This window comes from Acomys minous, assembly GCF_964271855.1.
Source record: "Acomys minous genome assembly, chromosome: 16".
NCBI classification, from domain to species: domain Eukaryota; kingdom Metazoa; phylum Chordata; class Mammalia; order Rodentia; family Muridae; genus Acomys; species Acomys minous.
In genome coordinates, this window is record NC_140498.1 from 24,702,646 (window position 1) to 24,720,944 (window position 18,299).

The window sequence follows — 18,299 nt, forward strand, 5'->3', positions numbered from 1 at the left end:
GGAAATGGATCTTCCATCTCCCCAAGTGACTTACTTAAGTCTGAGTAAAGATTCAAGGTGATGTTGTTTGTTCTCTTTAACAAGGGGACTGGCACATACCTGGTTGTTTTATACTTTTATGTATGTATATGATGTCATGTTTGTTTTCTTCTGAAAACAGTCATAGTACTCAGCTTATGACAGAATGCCACACTTGCTGTAAAGTGCTGTCCTTCTGTGGGGGTGTGAGTGGATCTTTTTGTTTGTTTTTTGAGACGGTGTTTCTCTGTGTAGCCTTGGCTGTCGTGGGTGAACGGATCTTAATCTACCTACTTTTCATGGCGTTAAGGACTGCCTTAGACTGGTGTGTACTAGACCTCAGCCACCTATTACTTTGGCTTACTCTCTAGTGTGAATTTTCAAGCTGTAAAGTTTAGAAAATAATAAAGGCTGTCCTACTGAGATTCCCCCCCCCCTCAAAAAGAGAACAGAATCTAGCCAAGGGTAGAATATGCACCAAAATAAGAATGACAGAAAGCCAAAGAAAGCGTAAATGGTAGTTCTTCAAAACTTAAGCATATCAACTATTTGGGAGAGGCTGAGGCAGTAGGCGCTCTAATTTTGAGACTGGCCCAGATAACACAAAAAGACTCCCATTTAAAACAACAAAGCAGAATTACACACGGTGCATTGATTCCACATCTAGGTGTGTCCATAATTGAATGCGGGGAGTTGAATGGACTTTTTTTTTTAAAATAAAAATATGGAACGCTTCACGAATTTGCGTGTCATCCTTGTGCAGGGGCCATGCTAATCTTCTCTGTATCATTCCAATTTTAGTATATGTGCTGCCGAAGCGAGCACTGAACGGACGTTCTTACAGCACCCTCCACACACCCTTATTCATAATAGCCAAAGAGAAGAAACAACTCACGCACCCACCCACGGATGGCCTGATTAACTACGCATGGCAAAGACATATGACAAATAGCCTTCAGGGTGGTGGCGGGGATCCTGAGGTATGACACAACATGAGTGGATCCTGAGCACATTATGTAAGTGACATGAAGCAGTCACACAGGACAGGTACCAGATGACCACATTTACATGAGATACTTAGAGCACATGCAGAGAGATTGCGGTGGGATGGTGACAGGTGGAGATAGGGGTGAGAAGTTAAATGTTTCCCAGAGTTGGGGAAGATGAAAAGCCATCCACCTGATGATAGTGACAGTTATGTGTCAATGAGAATGTCACAATGCTACAGAACTGTCTAGTTTTAAAAAATTGTAAATGTTCCAGTATTATGTTTATATACACATTTAGCATATTATATCTTTACAACAAAATATATTTTACTATAAGCTAATGTGTAAGGTGGGCTGGAGAGGCAGGCCAGTTACTGGAGTGGCTGATCAGCCTGTGTGAAGCACTAGGTTTGATACCTATTGCCACATAAATGGGGGTGTGCTGATGCACTCATGTAATCCCAGCCCTCAGGAAGGAGAGACCGCAGGACCACTTTTAAAGTCATCCTCAGGTACAAGTAAGTTTGAGGTCTGCCAGGACTGTATGAAACCATGTCTTTATAGAAAAAGATCAGTCATGTGAAATACAGAGGTAATTGAAAGAGCCTCTGAGAGTTAGCACTTACTGTCTTACCCAGTATTCCCCCAAATACCTGAGTCTTTAATGAGAGCAGAGCCAAGGCCACATGTTGCATTATGCAAGTACAGCATCCTCTAGTGCGCATCTGTCACTAGGACAAGCATTCAGGGAACCCATGTGCCGAGACCTCACAGGGAAAGAGAAGCCTGACCCTCAGCACAGCAGTGCAGCACGGAGGCCCCGCTGAGCCCAGGCTCGTACTTAGAGAGCGCACCAACCCCCAGGTCAATGCCTGCAGGGGCGTGAGGGAGTCCATCGAAAGGACCCAGCACAAGGGTGCTTGCTGTGCACATAGGTTTCACACTAAGAATTTTCTAGCTCACAGGCAGACACACAGGATCAGTTCAATGTCAACACACCCTTACCTTTCTCTAGTGGAGGCAAGCCCTTCCTTTTACAGTCTTGGTGCACATGTAACTTAGGAGATCAAAATGGAAGCCTTTATTTATTTATTTATTTATAACACAGACACTCTAAGCTTCTAATTAGGGACTCAGGAAGAACAAAGTTGTCCATGGGAAACACAGCCAGCATTCTAGGAAGGGTTTCAGAAGTGAGGAGATAGAGGCAGTGCACTCATTGTTAACCTCCCAAACTCAACTCAATGTGGCAGCGACACTTGGCAGCACATTGCGTCTAATCTCATTGGAAGCTGACAAAGATTGTTTCTGCTTTACATCTATTGGTTTATTAATGGTCTGCAGCCTCTCAGGCTGATGAATATTCATTAGGTAGCCAGCTGTTAGGAGGTTCCCAGATGTCGGATGTTAACTCTGTCTAGGAACATTTTTCCCCTCCTTATTGGGGGAGGGAGGGAGTAATTGAGGCTTTATTAAAGAACTGGTTAATTACTAAAGCAGTACCTTATGGCACCCTTTTATCATTCAAATGCAAGAACTCTTGGGACTGCTAAAAAACTGGGTGAAGACACAGTATTTAAGAACCAACATTTATTACATACACAAAGATAGGTGCTGTACACAGACACACAATTCCACTTTAAAGGAACTAGAGGCATGTGAGTTATTTTCAAAAAATTACATGTTATTTATTTGTGTGTATGCATCCATTCTGAGGTGGACTTGTGGAGGTTCGAAAATGACTTGTAGAAGTCAGTTTTCTCCTTCTACCATGTGGGTCACAGGGACTGAACTCAGGTCTTCAAGCTTGGCGACTGGTGTCTGTCTACTGAGTGTGTGTGTGTGTCTTCTCAAGACAGAGTTTCTCTGTGTAGCTCTGGCTGTCTTGGAACTCTCTTTGTAGACCAGACTGGCCTGAACTCATAGATCTGCCTGCCCCTGTCTCCCGAGTGCTTGACTTAGCCACCACAGTATGAAAAGTTCTTAGCTAGTTTTCTGTTACAATATCCGTTATTGATTTATTTCAGAGGTTAGGCCTAAAGGACAAAACTAATAAACCAAATAAATTAATTAAAATCAAAGTACTTTAATTTTTCTTTTATTCAACATTACTTTCCTGTAAAAGAAGACTTAAAATATATGTGTTTATGTGTATGTAATGCATTCTCAAACTCATTTTGTATTTTATACCCCCATCTATCAAAAATAAACTCAACAATTGATAATCAAAGTAATGTTCTCAAATGGCTGAGTATTTTCTCAATGCCCTTCAAAGCCCTTCAAACTGTTTGTTCAAACATGCCCTAAAGAGCAACCTTATGAGCCTGGTGGTGGTGGTGGTGGTATTGTCTGCAGCAGTGGCAGTGCTCCGGAGGCAGAGGCCAGCCTGGCCTACAGAGCAAGTTCCAGGACAGCCAGGGCTACACAGAAAAAGTCTGTCCTGGGGTGGGGGGTGGGGGACACAAACAAACAAACAAAAAAAAACACCAAACCAAACCAATCAACCAACCAACCAATCAAAACAAAACAACAACAGTAACAAAAAAAAAAAAAAACCAAGGAGGGGGAGGGGAAAGCCATGCAGTGGTGGCTCACACCTTTAATCCTAGCACTTGGGAAGCAGAGGCAGTCAGATCTGAGTTTGAGGCCAGCCTGGTCTACAGAGTGAGTTCCAGGACAGCCAGAGCTACACATAAAAACCTGTCTCAAAAGAAAAAACAAAAAACAACAACAACAAAAGGAATAACCTGTTTCTTGGGTTAGCCTCCAAAGCATCGCCAAGAGGACACATGTACCCCCCCCCCCCCCCAATACAGGGTTTCTGCTTGCTGTCCTCAAACTCTCTTCATAGATCAAACTAGATTGGAATTCAGAGATCCGCCTACCTCTGCCTCTGGAGTGAGTGCTGGGATTAAAGGCATGTGCCACCATGCCACGCTTTTGAAACCAGTGTACGTGGCTTTCTGAAATGGATCTCTTCACACTCAGCCCCATCTATTCCCACCTGCAGCTTACACGTGACCTACCTTTTGATCATTTGAAATGGCTTTGGGCTAACTTGCTCTGCATCTGCTAGGTTTTCCTGCTTTCTAGATTTGGTTGAAGGTGTGTGTGTGTGTGTAAGATATATGTACATTTCTGGAAAGCAGACTACAAGAATGAGCAAATTTTTCTTTGCCATGAGGTTTATCTCCCACTGCTGACCTTTATTTAGAAAATAAAAATAGAAAAAAAATGACATGACTATTCCATGCGTCCCTAAAAATCACCACTTCTAGTGAGGTGTCTCAGTGGGTAAAGGTGTCTGTTGCAAACCTAACAACCTGGGTTTGATCCCCAGAACCCTCATGGGCAAAAGAAAAAAACTGACGTTCACTAACTGACCTCAAGTATGCTGTGAAGCATGCATGCATATGTGTGCACAATACATATGCATATATACATATACATTCCACTAGTTAACAAATATATAGCAGTTGTGCATTATGTATGGAGCTTTTGGGGACCAAGTGCCCAGGGTATGCAAGGGGAAGTGGACAACCTACCCGTGGCCTGTACAAGGCCACAAATACTAATAAACAAGAAACGAAGGAAAGTGGAACGAAATGGTATGTGAACTCCAGGGACTTGCCTGGAAGCCATGGCCTCTTCCCTAAAGACTTGTCTCTCAAACTCTGTTCTCTCCTCTGTAAGGAAGAGATAATAACTATCTTTCCTGCCTTCTTTGCTTGGGGCTGTTGTGCAAATCAGAGAAGAAATGGCTGTGCACACACTATTTGACTGTAATAAACAAATGAATGTTATCATTTGAAATACTCAACTGGCTTTAACAGTGGCCCCTTAGATGCAAGTAGTCCTCGTCGTTCGTAACAATTAACTGTCACTGGATTTGTTTTTTAACAGCAAATATCAAAGTATACCATACAATTTTCCAGTGCTAGTCCTTTAAAAGCAAGTAAAGTGAGCCTTCTTTCCCTTTTTAAGGTGGCCTCATGTGTTTACTCCAAGCTGGCTTTGAACTTGTATGTAGCCAAGGATGACTCTCAATGGTTCCCCTCATGCAGAGCCACCAGTGTGCACCACCCTCTTGGTTTATGCGGACCAGGGTTTTGTGCATTAGGCAAGCACTCTACCACTGAGCTCCGTGCCCAGCCCATTGTCAACCAGAGCGACAGTATGATTGGAATGAGAGAAAGGTCAGGATGGGGTGCTTCATAATATTCTAGGTTGGGGGGCTGGAGAGATGGTGCAGTGGTCGAGAGCACGAGATCCCCCAGCAACCATATGGTGGCTCACAACCATCTATATGGAATCTGATGGCCTCTTCTGCCATGGAGACAGACAGGAAGACAGAACACTCATACATATAATTAAACAAATCTTTTAAAAAATATTCCAGGTTGATAGTCCTCTGTGAGGGACTTTTAAGGTGGGAATACTTGCTAAACTGGTCCTTACCTTTCTATTCTTCTCCTCTTCCACTGGGCTCTGTCCACACTGGTTCTTGCTTCTCCATCTGGCATCTTCTCAGGCTCCAGGGCCAACCCCTCTGGTACAGCTTTCCTTCTCAGATGGTTTCCTAGTTACTATGGGCCTGTTTCTGTTTCTGTATCTGCCTGTTTTGGTTATCAAGTAACAGCACCTTGACCTCCCTTTATCACCGTGAACCCCTGCCCACATGTCCCCTGGTGGTCTCACAGCCAGGTTTCTATTGCAATTAAAAGCATGCAACTAGAGGTAGGGCAAGCAGAAAGCACATGTGAAATCTGAACAAACACACTTAAGAAACAGTGGGTGCTCTGTTTGGAAGGCTCTAACCACACAGCAGTCTTATTTCCTAGAGCTTGGCTTTTCAAAGATTTTTAAACTTTTTTTTTTAAGATTTTTTAAAGATTTATTTATTATATACATAGTGTTCTGCCTGCCTGTACACCTGCAGGCCAGAAGAGGTTACCAGATCTCTTAATAGATAGGCATGAGCCACTATGTGGTTGCTGGGAATTGAACTCAGGACTCTATGGAAGAGCAACCAGTGCTCTTAACCTCTGAGCCATCTCTCCAGCCCAGCTGTTTAAATTTTTAATAACTAAAAAGGTAAAAATATCATGGGAAAAACTTAACTACTGGAACTTAGTCCACTATCCAATTTCTGCTGCATTTTAATATGGACTCTCCTGACTCTGGAATTATAGGTTTGTGCCATCCTCCTGTAACCCAGGATTATGGCTTTGCCCATCCGATCCAGCTCTGAGCAAATGGGTCTCTGCCTGCATCACCATGTTGCCACCCAGGAGGGCTGAAACAAAAACCTAGTTTCTGAAATCCATTTAATGTGTCCAATACAAACTTTGCTTTACTTCTCATTATCTTAGCTACAAATCTGTAGTATAACTGATCATCATAGACAGTATGAGGACCAGAATGCATGGAAAGACACCAACAAAATCTACTATTTTATGGATATTTGAGGCAGAAGCAAAGTACCAACTTCTACTTCCAAATGTAAGCTATTTGCAGGGCCCAATTCTTGTGACTACCTCCAAACTAATAGCACCAAAGTAATTTAGAAGTTTTTACTGTGTTTATGGGTGTGTGTCTGTCTGTACCTGTGGAGGCTGGAAGAGGGCGTCAGATGCCTTGGAACTGGAGTTGCAGGTGGCCATGAGCTGGCAGAATGCTAGGAATCCTATTCAACACCACTGCGAAAGCAGATGAAACTCTTTGACTGCTGAGCCATCATCTCTCTAGCCCCAATTCAGAGGTCTAAACAACAAAGGGAAGCTGAATGAAGTGCAGCAAAGAGCATCATGACTCTCAAAAAAATGTGTTTATTCCATGACTATATGGGTGTGGGCATATGCACATGTATGCATGCCACAGCACAAGTGTAGGTAAACACCATCAGAAAAACCCAAACCTGGGCTTTTTCTGGCCCACGCCTTTAATCCCAGCACTCGGGAGGCAGAGGCAGGTGGATCACTGTGAGTTCGAGGCCAGCCTGGTCTACAAAGTGAGTCTAGGACAGCCAAGGCTACACAGAGAAACCCTGTCTCGAAAAACAAAAACAAACAAAAAAAAAAACACCAAAGAAAAAAGAAAAATCCAAACCCAACAATAGCAGCCAAAACACATTCAGGTATAAAATATTTACTTACTTTAAAAACTATATATATTTGAGAAGGTGAAGACATACTTCTCAATTAAAAATAAACTAAGATCACAGGGTTCAAGCGTGAATGAGGACGGCCTGCCCCACTGCGGATGAGGTTGGCAGGATCGCTCTGAAGTAACAGCATCTGAAAGCTCCTATTCTTTGAAACTAATTTAAACACACAGAATTGTTGAAAGATTAAAAACCACAGTCAGCTAATTACACCCTCTCTCATCTCTTATTCAGCAAATGAATCACTTTTCCTTCCCACTTAGCTGAAGTACATGGATTTCTGCCTAATTAGAAATGTTGTAGATGGGACATTAGCGAGAGCAGAGCGGGGCGGGTGTCTCTGCTGCTTCATGTTTAATTCCTGGCAGTACAGCCTGTAGGAAAGAATAGAGAAGTCATTAAATAATTTTAAATTATTTATAAAAATTACTTTGCCCAAATTATAATTATTTTTCCCCAAATGGTCTCGCGTCTAGCGGAGTGAGAGAAGAGGCGGTTCCACGTTGATTTTAATGAACGTTTTAATGTCGTATATAACAGAACATCATGAATACAATGGAAACAAAGTTGTATCAATTGAATAAAAAAATTTTCAACATAAAGTGGGGAGGTAATAATTTGATACTTATAGTATTTATTTTAAAAAATATTCCCAGCTTGAGGTTGAAACATTTAATTTTGCATTCCAAACTCTAGCATCATGATTTTCATGTGAGCGTAATGCAGAATCACAGCAGGAAAAAAAAACATTTTTAATTAATTTCCTTTATTTGTCATTAAATCAATAAAATCTCTGACTGCTACAGGTCTCCTTTAATAATATATAGCGAACTTCTATTGGAACCATATTGCTAATGCCGTATTATACACACTCAAAACCCAAACCAAACAAATACCATATAAAAGCTAAACGTGAACATTGCTGAGTCCTAACATTTATACTTAACTTAAGGTTTTAATGCATTTTTACCTTTCAATTTTTTGAAAAGACACCAAAAAAGATAAAAATAAATATTTTTCTCTTTTGACTGTTTCTGACTTGAATGATGGCTACAAGGATACGCACGGAGAGCAGCTTTGCCAAGTCAGTCACTGCGAAGTGCAATGAACAACCGCTACAAACAAACAACACACGAGAGGTCTTCCTTCTGTCTTTTAAAGGAAACCACAGAGCAGTCCTGAAAAAGAAACAGTTTCCCCAGGTCTGCACAGGGAACCATAGTAGGAGACACGGGCAGTCTCACAGCTGTTGCCCACTGTGGAAAGAGGGTTCAACTCCACGAAAACTCAGGTGGTAACATTAGCAGTGCAGCTGGAACCTTGGCAGAAGTATATATATCCAGTTACCTTTGATTTAGCCATAATCACATATGTATGCCTTTTTTTTTTTTTGGACAAAAATATATATTTTTATAAAAAACTGATCATCCAACTTTAATGATTTCATATATGGACTCGAGAGTGGTAGTAAGGAACAGACCCAATCATGACAAGGCGATTGAGGGACAGAAAAATCAAGTTCCTCAGGGAAAGAAAAGTATAAAGTTAGAGAGTGAAGCGCATGTACTCAGCCCGGTGCCAGTCCTCCCACAGACTCCGACTCAGAAAGGCTGTCACGGTCTCCTCACCCTTTAAGGAGCACATCTTCACTGGAAAATGGTCCTGACTGCCTTGTGTGAAGTGCTCTTGCATTGCTTCTGAAACACCAGACATTTCACTTTAAAAAATCAGCCTTTTTGGTTCTTTATGAGGGTTATTTAATTAACTGCTAAAAGAAAAGGGAACTGCTTAGCATTTTCCATCCCAGCATCGTCACCTATTCGCAGCTACAGACGCCTCTTCCATTTGCTTCCTTACAATCTTTTATTTGCTAAAGTTGGCAAAGTTTGCAAAGGCATCTTGCTTGGGTTGCACAGGTCCAGAAGGCATGGCCACGCTGGGCACGCCCACTCCCATCGTGCCTGTCAAGCCCATCCCTGCGGCTGACATCCCCATGTTCATGTTCATGCCCACCATGCTCTGGCTCATCACTGGGGTGTTTCCCAGAGGGGCCATGCCCATGGTGCCCGACATCACACCAGGCATGTTCATAGACATGGCTCCCCCCATCAGAGGGTTGGTTTGTGGCCGGACAGGAAGCATGTTTGGTGGAGAACTGAGGTTCACAGCTCCAAAGCTTTGAGTCATCACATTCAGAGGCTGTTGCATATCTACCAGAAGAAAGGAGAGAACATGACTTTAATAAATGTGCACAAAAATAAGACATGCTTTCCTGACTGTCAATTCTTCTAAATCCAATAAAGGAAATCAATTAATTTACCCTGGTTATACTCAACAAATAATTCAGTGGATGTTGGCCTCAGTCCCCTAGAGATGTAGAGAAACAGTAAGAATGGGAAACAAGACCCAAAAGATCCCCACAAAATCCACTGCTGAATCCTACCCCTTATCACTGTCAAAAGTCAGGATGTACCAAAAGCCTTAAAAAAAGTTTGTATGTATTCTTTGACTCAGAATGTTTTATGGAGGAAAACGCAGATATGCATAAAGCATACAAATTTAATTCTATTTATAGTTTAAAAATCTGAAAATAATTTAAATGACTAGCCAGAAAAGTTGTGCATTGGTATAAGGGAAAATCTAAAAATCATTTTTGTGACCATATTCAAAACATAAGGGAAAAAACCCCTCCTATTAATGTTGTTAAATGAGGCCAGCAAGAAACAAAACAGTATAGACACCCGCCTGCCACTCAGCTCGCTGAGAGAAGACAGCAGCCAAGAGACAGGGGCCCTGAGCTGAGGAGGTCAGGTAGTTTTGTTTCTTCATCGTAGTTTGCAAAAACAGTAGAACAGTAACTCTGAAGAACACTCTCCGTTTCAGAGCACTGTGGAGAGGCCACCGCTGTAGGCACGGCAGGCAAGAGCCACAGCACTGGCCTACATCTCACTGCCTGCGCTATTAACAGTCTTGCCATGCAGTTCAGCTGTCCTTGAACTCATGAGCCTCAGAAGTGCTGGAAGCACAGACCTGCACTGCACTCGGAAGTATTTTTATTTCAGTGATCAGGGCCTTAAAATTCCTAAGTCGTGTATCACAGCAGAAGCACAGTATAGTCAGGGTGCCAGTGGAAAGCGTACCAAGTGAAGGCTAAGCATGGAGACCTTAAGTGAATACAGTTATCTTCACATAGACCCAAACCCATCCCCAGTGTACGTCATGTTTTTATTTTAATGCTTGAAGAAGTCATGCAGTTAGGGAACAAGATATGAAAGACAGATGGAGGCATGTGAGGTGACTTACTCTGTTGTTGCATCATTGTGTTAAGCGATGGCTGCTGGGGCTTGGAAGGCTGCATACCAGGTAGTAAGTTGTCTAGGCTGATGTTGACACTGGGGTCAGACCAAGTAGACGGCAGGGTTTTGCTGGCCGACTTCTGGACCATATCTGCATTCTGATTATAGAGAGGGTTAGGCTTCTGCAGCACTGCACTAACGTTCTGCAGAGGCTGGAAAAGAAAAGGATGCTCTAGGAACCAAGCACCGGCTGCTCAGTTATCTGACAACAACTTTACCACAGGGTATCACACAACCATGGGTGCCTTATACCAATGACTTCAATGCTGAGACACTTCTTAAATGGGGTCCTCTGAAGCCTTTGAGTGTTATCCGAAAGCCAATGCCCAGCCCTGTAAAGCCACTATCTTTGAAAAATGGCCAGCACAATACCCAACTTGACATTAATATAATATAAATTCCCCGAGGTCCCAGGAAAGCAGATTTATTGAATACACACCAATGGGTAACACCTATGTATGAAGGTGGTGGACAGGGGAAAATTTATCCTTGCAAACCAGAATGCAGGGCTGTCTGCTCATGTTATAAAGCCCAAGCCATCAAGTGGCCAAGTCTACGTTTCCTGGCTCTGTGTCTCTACTGCCTCAAGTGAGCACCACCAGTGGCACTGGAAACACGCACAGACTGACAAAGGAGAAACTCAGGAGAAAGAAGCAGAGATGCACGGTGGCTACTAAGGATACTTAGAGGAAAGGAATGGAAGAAGAAAAATGAAAACTCTACCAACGCCAAGGGCCCAGGGAAGGACACAGTGACTGAAAGAAAGCCGCTGGCCTTTCAGTCATTTTTCTGCTTCTTTCTTCCCTTCCTTCATCCCAATACCCCCAAAACCAGGATCTACACATTAAACCGAGTGATTAGCATCAGAAACACATCAGAAACTCAGTCCAAACTAGCAAGCTCCAGGTACAACTCAGAAGCTTTTCCAACTCTGTTCAAATTCTAACCTACTGTTATACAGTTTGTATTTACCTCCTACGTGTGAATTTAAACACTCTCACTCATTTTCCTTTATGAAAATAAAGGTGACCCACAGGCTCAGAACAGGGCTAACATTCACCACTAACACAATGATGTTTTACAGCAATGATGTGCAGTTGATACTTTGTTAAAGATAAAGCCAGAATTTATCGACTATTTTCCACAAGTCAAACAATGTAGTTATTCTCCCCACTTAAAAAAAAAAATTCCTGAATACTAATTGGTTGTGACCCACCAGATTTCAGCATATCTCTGTGCCAGGCACCAGGCTTGTCATTTTAGGGACTTTAAGTGGGCAAGACAGACTTGTCCTCTAGAACACACAATTCTATCAAAAGACACAGTGGATGATGAGCACAACCTATAAAACAGGCGGGGTCTCTCACCTTTGTTGCAGTCAGTCACGTGCCACCTAATGGTGTTTAGGTCCACAGTGTAAGTGTGTACGTGTGTGTACATGTGTGTGTGTGTGTGTGTGTGTGTGTGTGTGTGTGTGTGTGTGTGTGTGTGCAGTGTCCTTATGCTAACCCATCACTCCATTAGACATCTTAGCAGGTGTAAGTAACAATTCCCAAGGAAAGTAGACAACTTACCTGTGATCTTGACATTGGCAACCCAAGCCCCACAGTGTTGGTGCTCATCAGAGAGAAATTCATACTCTGGGAAGACGTCATGGTTGCCTGGGATGAGCCCATAAGATCAAACAGGTCTGAAGAGTTTGAGGCAGCAGGAGGTGGGGCTAGGACTGGCTGTGAGGTGCTGATGAGTTCTACTGCAGGCTGTGGGGCACTGCTGAAGAGCTCACCACCAGACGCGACAGGGCCTGATGGGGCTTGGTTGAAGGCACTCCAGTCACCAAAGTCTCCATTCCCACTTGTTGCTGTTACCAAGACAGAAAAGGCAAGGGTAAGAATGCTCTCAAGTGCCCAGAGCAAATGTAAGCTCTACCAACTGCAACTAATTGGAGTGGATGGGAGTCCAGGCAGGTTAGCATCTACAGGCCCCAGCTCCATCTGGACACTATCCACCCTCATGAATATTACAAGAGTCATAACAAGGTGGCCAAGAAAAGAGAACTCTCAAAGTAAAACTGACTGACCTCTTGGCAGTCTGTGCACGATACACACAATGCACCATGAGACAACTCAACCAAGTCTGCCTCAGTTAAACACACGGAGCTCAGAAAAGGAGGAAATTCTATACTGGCTAACTTCTAGCTGGGAACAAGGAGGTACAATCAGAGAGCCTCATTTTTGTTCATCATTTAGAAGGTTCAAAGAGAAATCCAGCTGTAATTTACACCCACATAATTGCCAAAATCCCAAGTTCATGATATAAAATTCATTAAGAACAAAACAGAAATCATAGAGAATAAAAAGCTAGTAAAACAAAGTATGGGCATTCAATAAATTTCTGTTAGGAGTTCTCACTCTGCTCTTGTTCCCACTGACGACACATGGGCTACACCAAGAGCAATCCTCAGTGTGCTGCCTGCTCAGTGTACTTCAGTAACAGCAAGGGGGACTCATGTCAGTTGAATCTAAAATGCGAGCTGATGGGGCTTGGTCTGCAGTCTGGCACTGAGGGGTGACTGGATGATGACTGTGCTAAGTGCATCCGTGGGCCAGCCTAGTGATGAGCTCATACAGAGCAGGCGTTAGGAGGCGGGGCATGGCTGGAAGAGGGCTGTGCCTCTGAATGGCGTATTTTGTCCAACCTCCTAGCAACCTCTCTGCTTCCACTCTAAGGACAGCAGCCTTTCTACCATAGGCCCACAAGCAGGGACCAGCTGACCATGGAGCCTCTGAAGCTGTGAGCCAAATAAGTTTTTTCCAAGGCAGAGTCCTCTTACAGTGATGGAAAGCTAACATTTCAAGCTAGTATTTTTTTAAAAAAAGTAACCACTATGAGCTCACGCATTCCAGAGACATACTATTAAAAAGTCACGCTTGAGCTAATCGCTAGCTCCTCTAGGCTCAACTTTTAAATCTACACTGTAAAGATGGGGTGATGGCATATTTGGCACTATCTGAGGCTTGATATTATTACACTGGATTAACTTGGACAGCCCAAATGAGTTCACTACACAGAATGTTGTGTCTGGCTTCTGAAAAGGCTGCATATAGAACATTGTGTCTTACGTACACCGATTATACAGGCAAGCCATATTTAAACATTACTTTGACTAGGCTACACATGACTCCAAGTAAATAAACCTTTCCTTTAGGAAGGGACAAATGCATGAATAGGGTGTGTGGCAGAAGAGAAAGGGAAGAAACGGCCATTTAGGACTGTCCTCTGGAAGTGCAAGCACACAGCTCCACGGACCTCACAGTTTGGCCATACATGTCTAGCCTGAAAGGAAACCACCACAGCAACATCATCTTACAATGCTAGGTGTCAGAAGAGAGCAGCCGCGTGATGTCTTGAAGATAGGACTCCTCTATTAATGTAGCACTACGCAGCACCCTCCTGATGCTGACACTCAAGCTCTGCACCATTTTGTCTAAGAGTGGGCTACATCTTTAACCAGGGTTTTACGGAAACCTGCTGTTACTGTTTACAAGACACTGTGCAACCAATTTACAGTTAGTTCTTGACCTTAGATGTTTTAAGCCCATTTAGTAAGGCAGCTGAATGACCACAAACTTTACCCCGATTTCCCATTTGCAGGATCCATTAAGCTGAGCATGAGAGGAACTGGGGCAAAGTGCGTTGCCCCATCTGATAACTCAGTACTGAGAAGACTGACGATGCAAGGACAGGACTTCTAGTGGACAGACACTGTTCAGAAATGATTAATCATTGTTGTGCGTTCAGCACCTGTGGGCGGTGATCAGACCGCATTAATCACATGTATATGGATGGAGATGTATGAGAAGGCTGCACTAACATATTCAAGTTATTTGCATACTAGGCAACTTCATACACACACCATCATCAAGGGTTACCCTGTATGACTAGGGTACCTTCCATGCTGATGTGCACACTGTAAGGTACCAGCCCTGGGAAGGTGCTGCACTCCCAGGATGAAAGCTAAGCATTTCCCCCCCAACTCTCTGATTTGATATTAGTCAATATAAAATTCAATCCAAGGGCTGGAGAGATGGCTCAGTGGTTAAGAGCACTGACTGCTCTTCCAGAGGTCCTGAGTTCAATTCCCAGCCACTACATGGTGGCTCACAACCATCTAAAATGTGATCTGATGCCTTCTCTGGCCTGTAAATGTACATGCAGGCAGAGCACTGTATACATAATAATAAATAAATCTTTAAAAAAAATGTTTAGTGTCATAAAAACCAACAGGAAAAAATAAATAAATAAAATTCAATCCAGGTTATTTTAACAGCAACAGAGTCTATGTGAACTCAAGAGTAACACTAACTCAGTTATTTAACATTTTGTCCCAGCCCCATGTTTGTTTGTTTATTTTTGTTCCGTTTTACCAAGACAGGGTTTCCCTGTCCTGGACTCACTTTGTAGACCAGGCTGCCCTCGAACTCACAGAGATCTGCGTGCCTCTGCCTCACCGAGTGCTGCCATTATAGCTGAGTTACTATGCTGGTGACATTTCTGACTCTTATAGCTACTTTTTAAGTGGTCTCTCACACTGTGGGCCACCCAGATTCTATGAAAAAAAAAAAAATAGCACTATCCCTTCCCAATCTGCAGGAAAAAGACAATGTATCTCTAAAGATAGAACTATCTATACGAGGAACCATGGCAGGTGGTGTTCATCCTTAGTTTTGAGATAGCTGTCCATTTTCATTCCTGGAAAATCAAGTCAACTGAGGCAAACATGAATTACTGTACTTTTGCCCTGGAGTAAGACTCGTGTCCTTACACTCCTCCTCACAAGACCAAACACGAATGTGGTGACTATGAGTAGTTTTGATGGCCTAGTGTGAGTAATACACAACTAAGTTATACAAGACACTGGCCCAATAAATATCTGTGGATAGACTGTATGGGAATTAGGGATAATATACACCACAAGGATTAAAATAGCTCATTAGTGGCTCTGTGTGTGTCAACTTTTCTGATAGCTTTTCACAAATCATTCTTACCTTGGGAAGGGAAACTGCCTGATGCAGCAGCTGAGCCAAAGTCAGCAAATCCTCCAAATAAGTCAGCTGATCCTCCTAGAAGGCAAGAGTGGAGACGTGGTTTAAGCTGCTTGACCTGCGGAATAATTCTAAGCAATTTCAGGAATTCTTCTGTGGAACAATTCTAAGCAATTTCAGGAATCCTTTGCAAGTGACACACAAAACCCGCAACAGAGAGGCCCATACCCATCCTAGACACTGACCGGCTCACCTACAGTTCTCCCTGCCATGGTTCTTGGACGCTCAGACTTTTTGGCATTTTCCCCAATTCTTAAAAAGTTCTAATATATAGCTGGGCGTGGTGGTACACACCTTTAATTCCAGCACTTAGGAGACAGAGGCAGGTGGATTGCTGTGAATTCCAGGCCACCCTGGTCTACAAAGTAGTCTAGGACAGCCAAGGCACACGGAGAAACCCTGTCTCAAAAAGAAAAGAAAATCTAACACACACACACACACACACACACACACACACACACACACACACGAATGAAATCACATACTGTAACTAACCAGATCCAAAGTCTGTACACTGTATTTTACATTTTTCCTAACTGATGTATTTTTATGCATTTAACCACCACCAAAGAATGAAAATTCCATGTCAGAGTTAACATCAGAAAAATAATTAACTGTATATCCTTTTCACAAATGGTACAGAATAAACTATGAATCAAAGAACCAAACAGACAGAAACACACACACAGAGCAGCGAGGTAAGGTGTGTCCTATACATTTCAAAGTTAAAAAAAATATTTATTTTTATTTATGTACATGTGTGTGTGTTGAGTATATGCCACATACTTACAGGTGCCCAAGGGGGTCAGAAGAGGGCATTAGATCTCTTTGGAACTGGACTAGCAGGAGGTTGTGATGTGGGCACTGGGAACTGAATTTGGGTCTTCTGCAAGAGCACTATGTTCGTTCGTTCTTTCTTTCTTTCTTTCTTGTTATTTTCAAGATACAGTTTCTCTATGTAACCTTGACTGTCCTGGATTTGCTTTGTAGACCTTGAACTCACATCGATCTGCCTGCCTCTACCCCCTGAGTGCTAAGATTAAAGGTGCACGCACCATGTCCGGCGAGCAGTATGTTCTTAACCACTCAATCATCTCTCCTGCCCCCATATTTCAATGTTTTAAAAACAAAAATTTGGGAAAAACTTAAAGTTGGTTTGCGTAAACCCAACTTAAACAGACAATGGAGAACACTTGGTGTTCCGATACTGGCTGGTAGGTGGGGGCTTTTCCCTCCTGTTCACTTCATAAAAGATCAAATATTTTTTTAGCATATGAAGAAAAAAATCAGGTTTTTGTTACGATCTATTTACTTATCCATTATTTGTGTGTGTGTGTGTGTTCCATGTACTCATGCTATGGCACACATGAGAAGGCCTCAGGTCAGGATCCAGGCACAAACTCAGGTCATCAGGCTTTGTGTAATCTGAACTATCCTGTCAGCCCTTGTTACTACTGCTAAATTGCTATTTTTAAAAAGGCAAAAATCCCAGCCACTGGGTCAATCTCCTGTACACAGCTTGTGCTTGTAACCACTACAGAAGTTAAGAGATTTACTTTTATCAACAATATGAGCAACAACATTTTAAACGTTAGTGTTCTGTTTTCTTCTATGTCAATTATAAAACAAAGCCAAAGATCTAAAATTTGAAGCTGTTAGCTTTATCTTTGTCCTTAAAAATCTCAGCTCTTCCGAGTCAGAACCCTAGGAGCCTAGAGCAGCAGCCCAATTAGAGCGCTGTTAGTGTTATGTGAACGGTACCCTGGTTCCATCACAGCTGCTTAGCCTGCAGTGCTCAGAAACTAGCCAGGTGGGACTGCGACATCTGGGCGGCACTCAAACACCACCAGGGACAGCTTCCAACATCTGGTGCCATTTCTGAATTGTTTTATCGCTGCGAGACATTCTACCCCATCTGCCACACTCAGCTGGGTTAATTAAAGTAGACCCCTCAACCCCTCCTGGATGGGCAGCACAGCACAGGGAAGAAGAGTCCGCTTCTGATATGTGTGTGCTGCTCTTTCCTTTTAATGCACATTTGCTAGAGTCAACTACCAGCAGGAACAGCTAAGTCCTCCTCCCTCCCCACACTGCACCACAGCACTCACACACACACCCTCCAGGCAGCCAGCTACACCAACCAGGCGCTCTGCACTCCTACCAACACGAATGACAGCTCATGTGGCTATTTAAAAATTCATTCAAAGGACAGTATCAAAGTGATTTCCTTCTTTCTTACAGGTATAGTGAACAAAATAAAACGCCGTGAACATGAAGAGCAGTAAGCTAAATGTGCATACTACAGACAGACAGATATTAAGAAAAGCAGGAAAATGAATGTTGCGAATAGTTGATACTTAATATTTATGCTGGTTTTCTCTGTTCCTTTATGTTAAACATTTTGCTCAAAGTATACTGCTAACAGCATGATACATTTCTATTAACAGTAAAGGATTTCAAAACATTAAAGTTGCTTCATACAAGCAGCAACCAAACAACAGTGAGTTGTTTTATGCTGAGCCAAGGACAGAGCTTTAAATCTGAACTAGTCTAAGTTACAAAGAAAATTCATGCTGTGGAAAAAAGCAGCTAAGGGCAGATTGTAAGAAGCTTTTCCTGGGGCTGGAGAGATGGCTCAGAGGTTAAAAGCACTGACTGCTCTTCCAGA

At 42.8% G+C, this 18,299-nt stretch overlaps 1 protein-coding gene across 6 annotated transcripts in view; it reads right to left on the reverse strand.

Moving 5' to 3' along the window:
* Window positions 1-7,673: 7,673 nt before the first annotated feature.
* Window positions 7,674-18,299, reverse strand: part of CLINT1 (clathrin interactor 1) — a 77,171-nt gene continuing 66,545 nt past the window's right edge. For 4 of the 6 annotated variants that reach the window (XM_084763976.1, XM_084763974.1, XM_084763973.1 and 1 more), the window contains exons 9-12: window positions 15,575-15,649; window positions 12,101-12,387; window positions 10,474-10,678; window positions 7,674-9,380 (exon numbers count right to left, since the gene is read on the reverse strand). In XM_084763976.1, coding sequence (XP_084620102.1) covers window positions 9,034-9,380; window positions 10,474-10,678; window positions 12,101-12,387; window positions 15,575-15,649 — 914 coding nt within the window. In that variant the 3' untranslated portion in view covers window positions 7,674-9,033. The remainder of the gene's footprint in view (window positions 9,381-10,473; window positions 10,679-12,100; window positions 12,388-15,574; window positions 15,650-18,299) is intronic. The other 2 variants (XM_084763977.1, XM_084763975.1) reach the window with 1 other exon arrangement.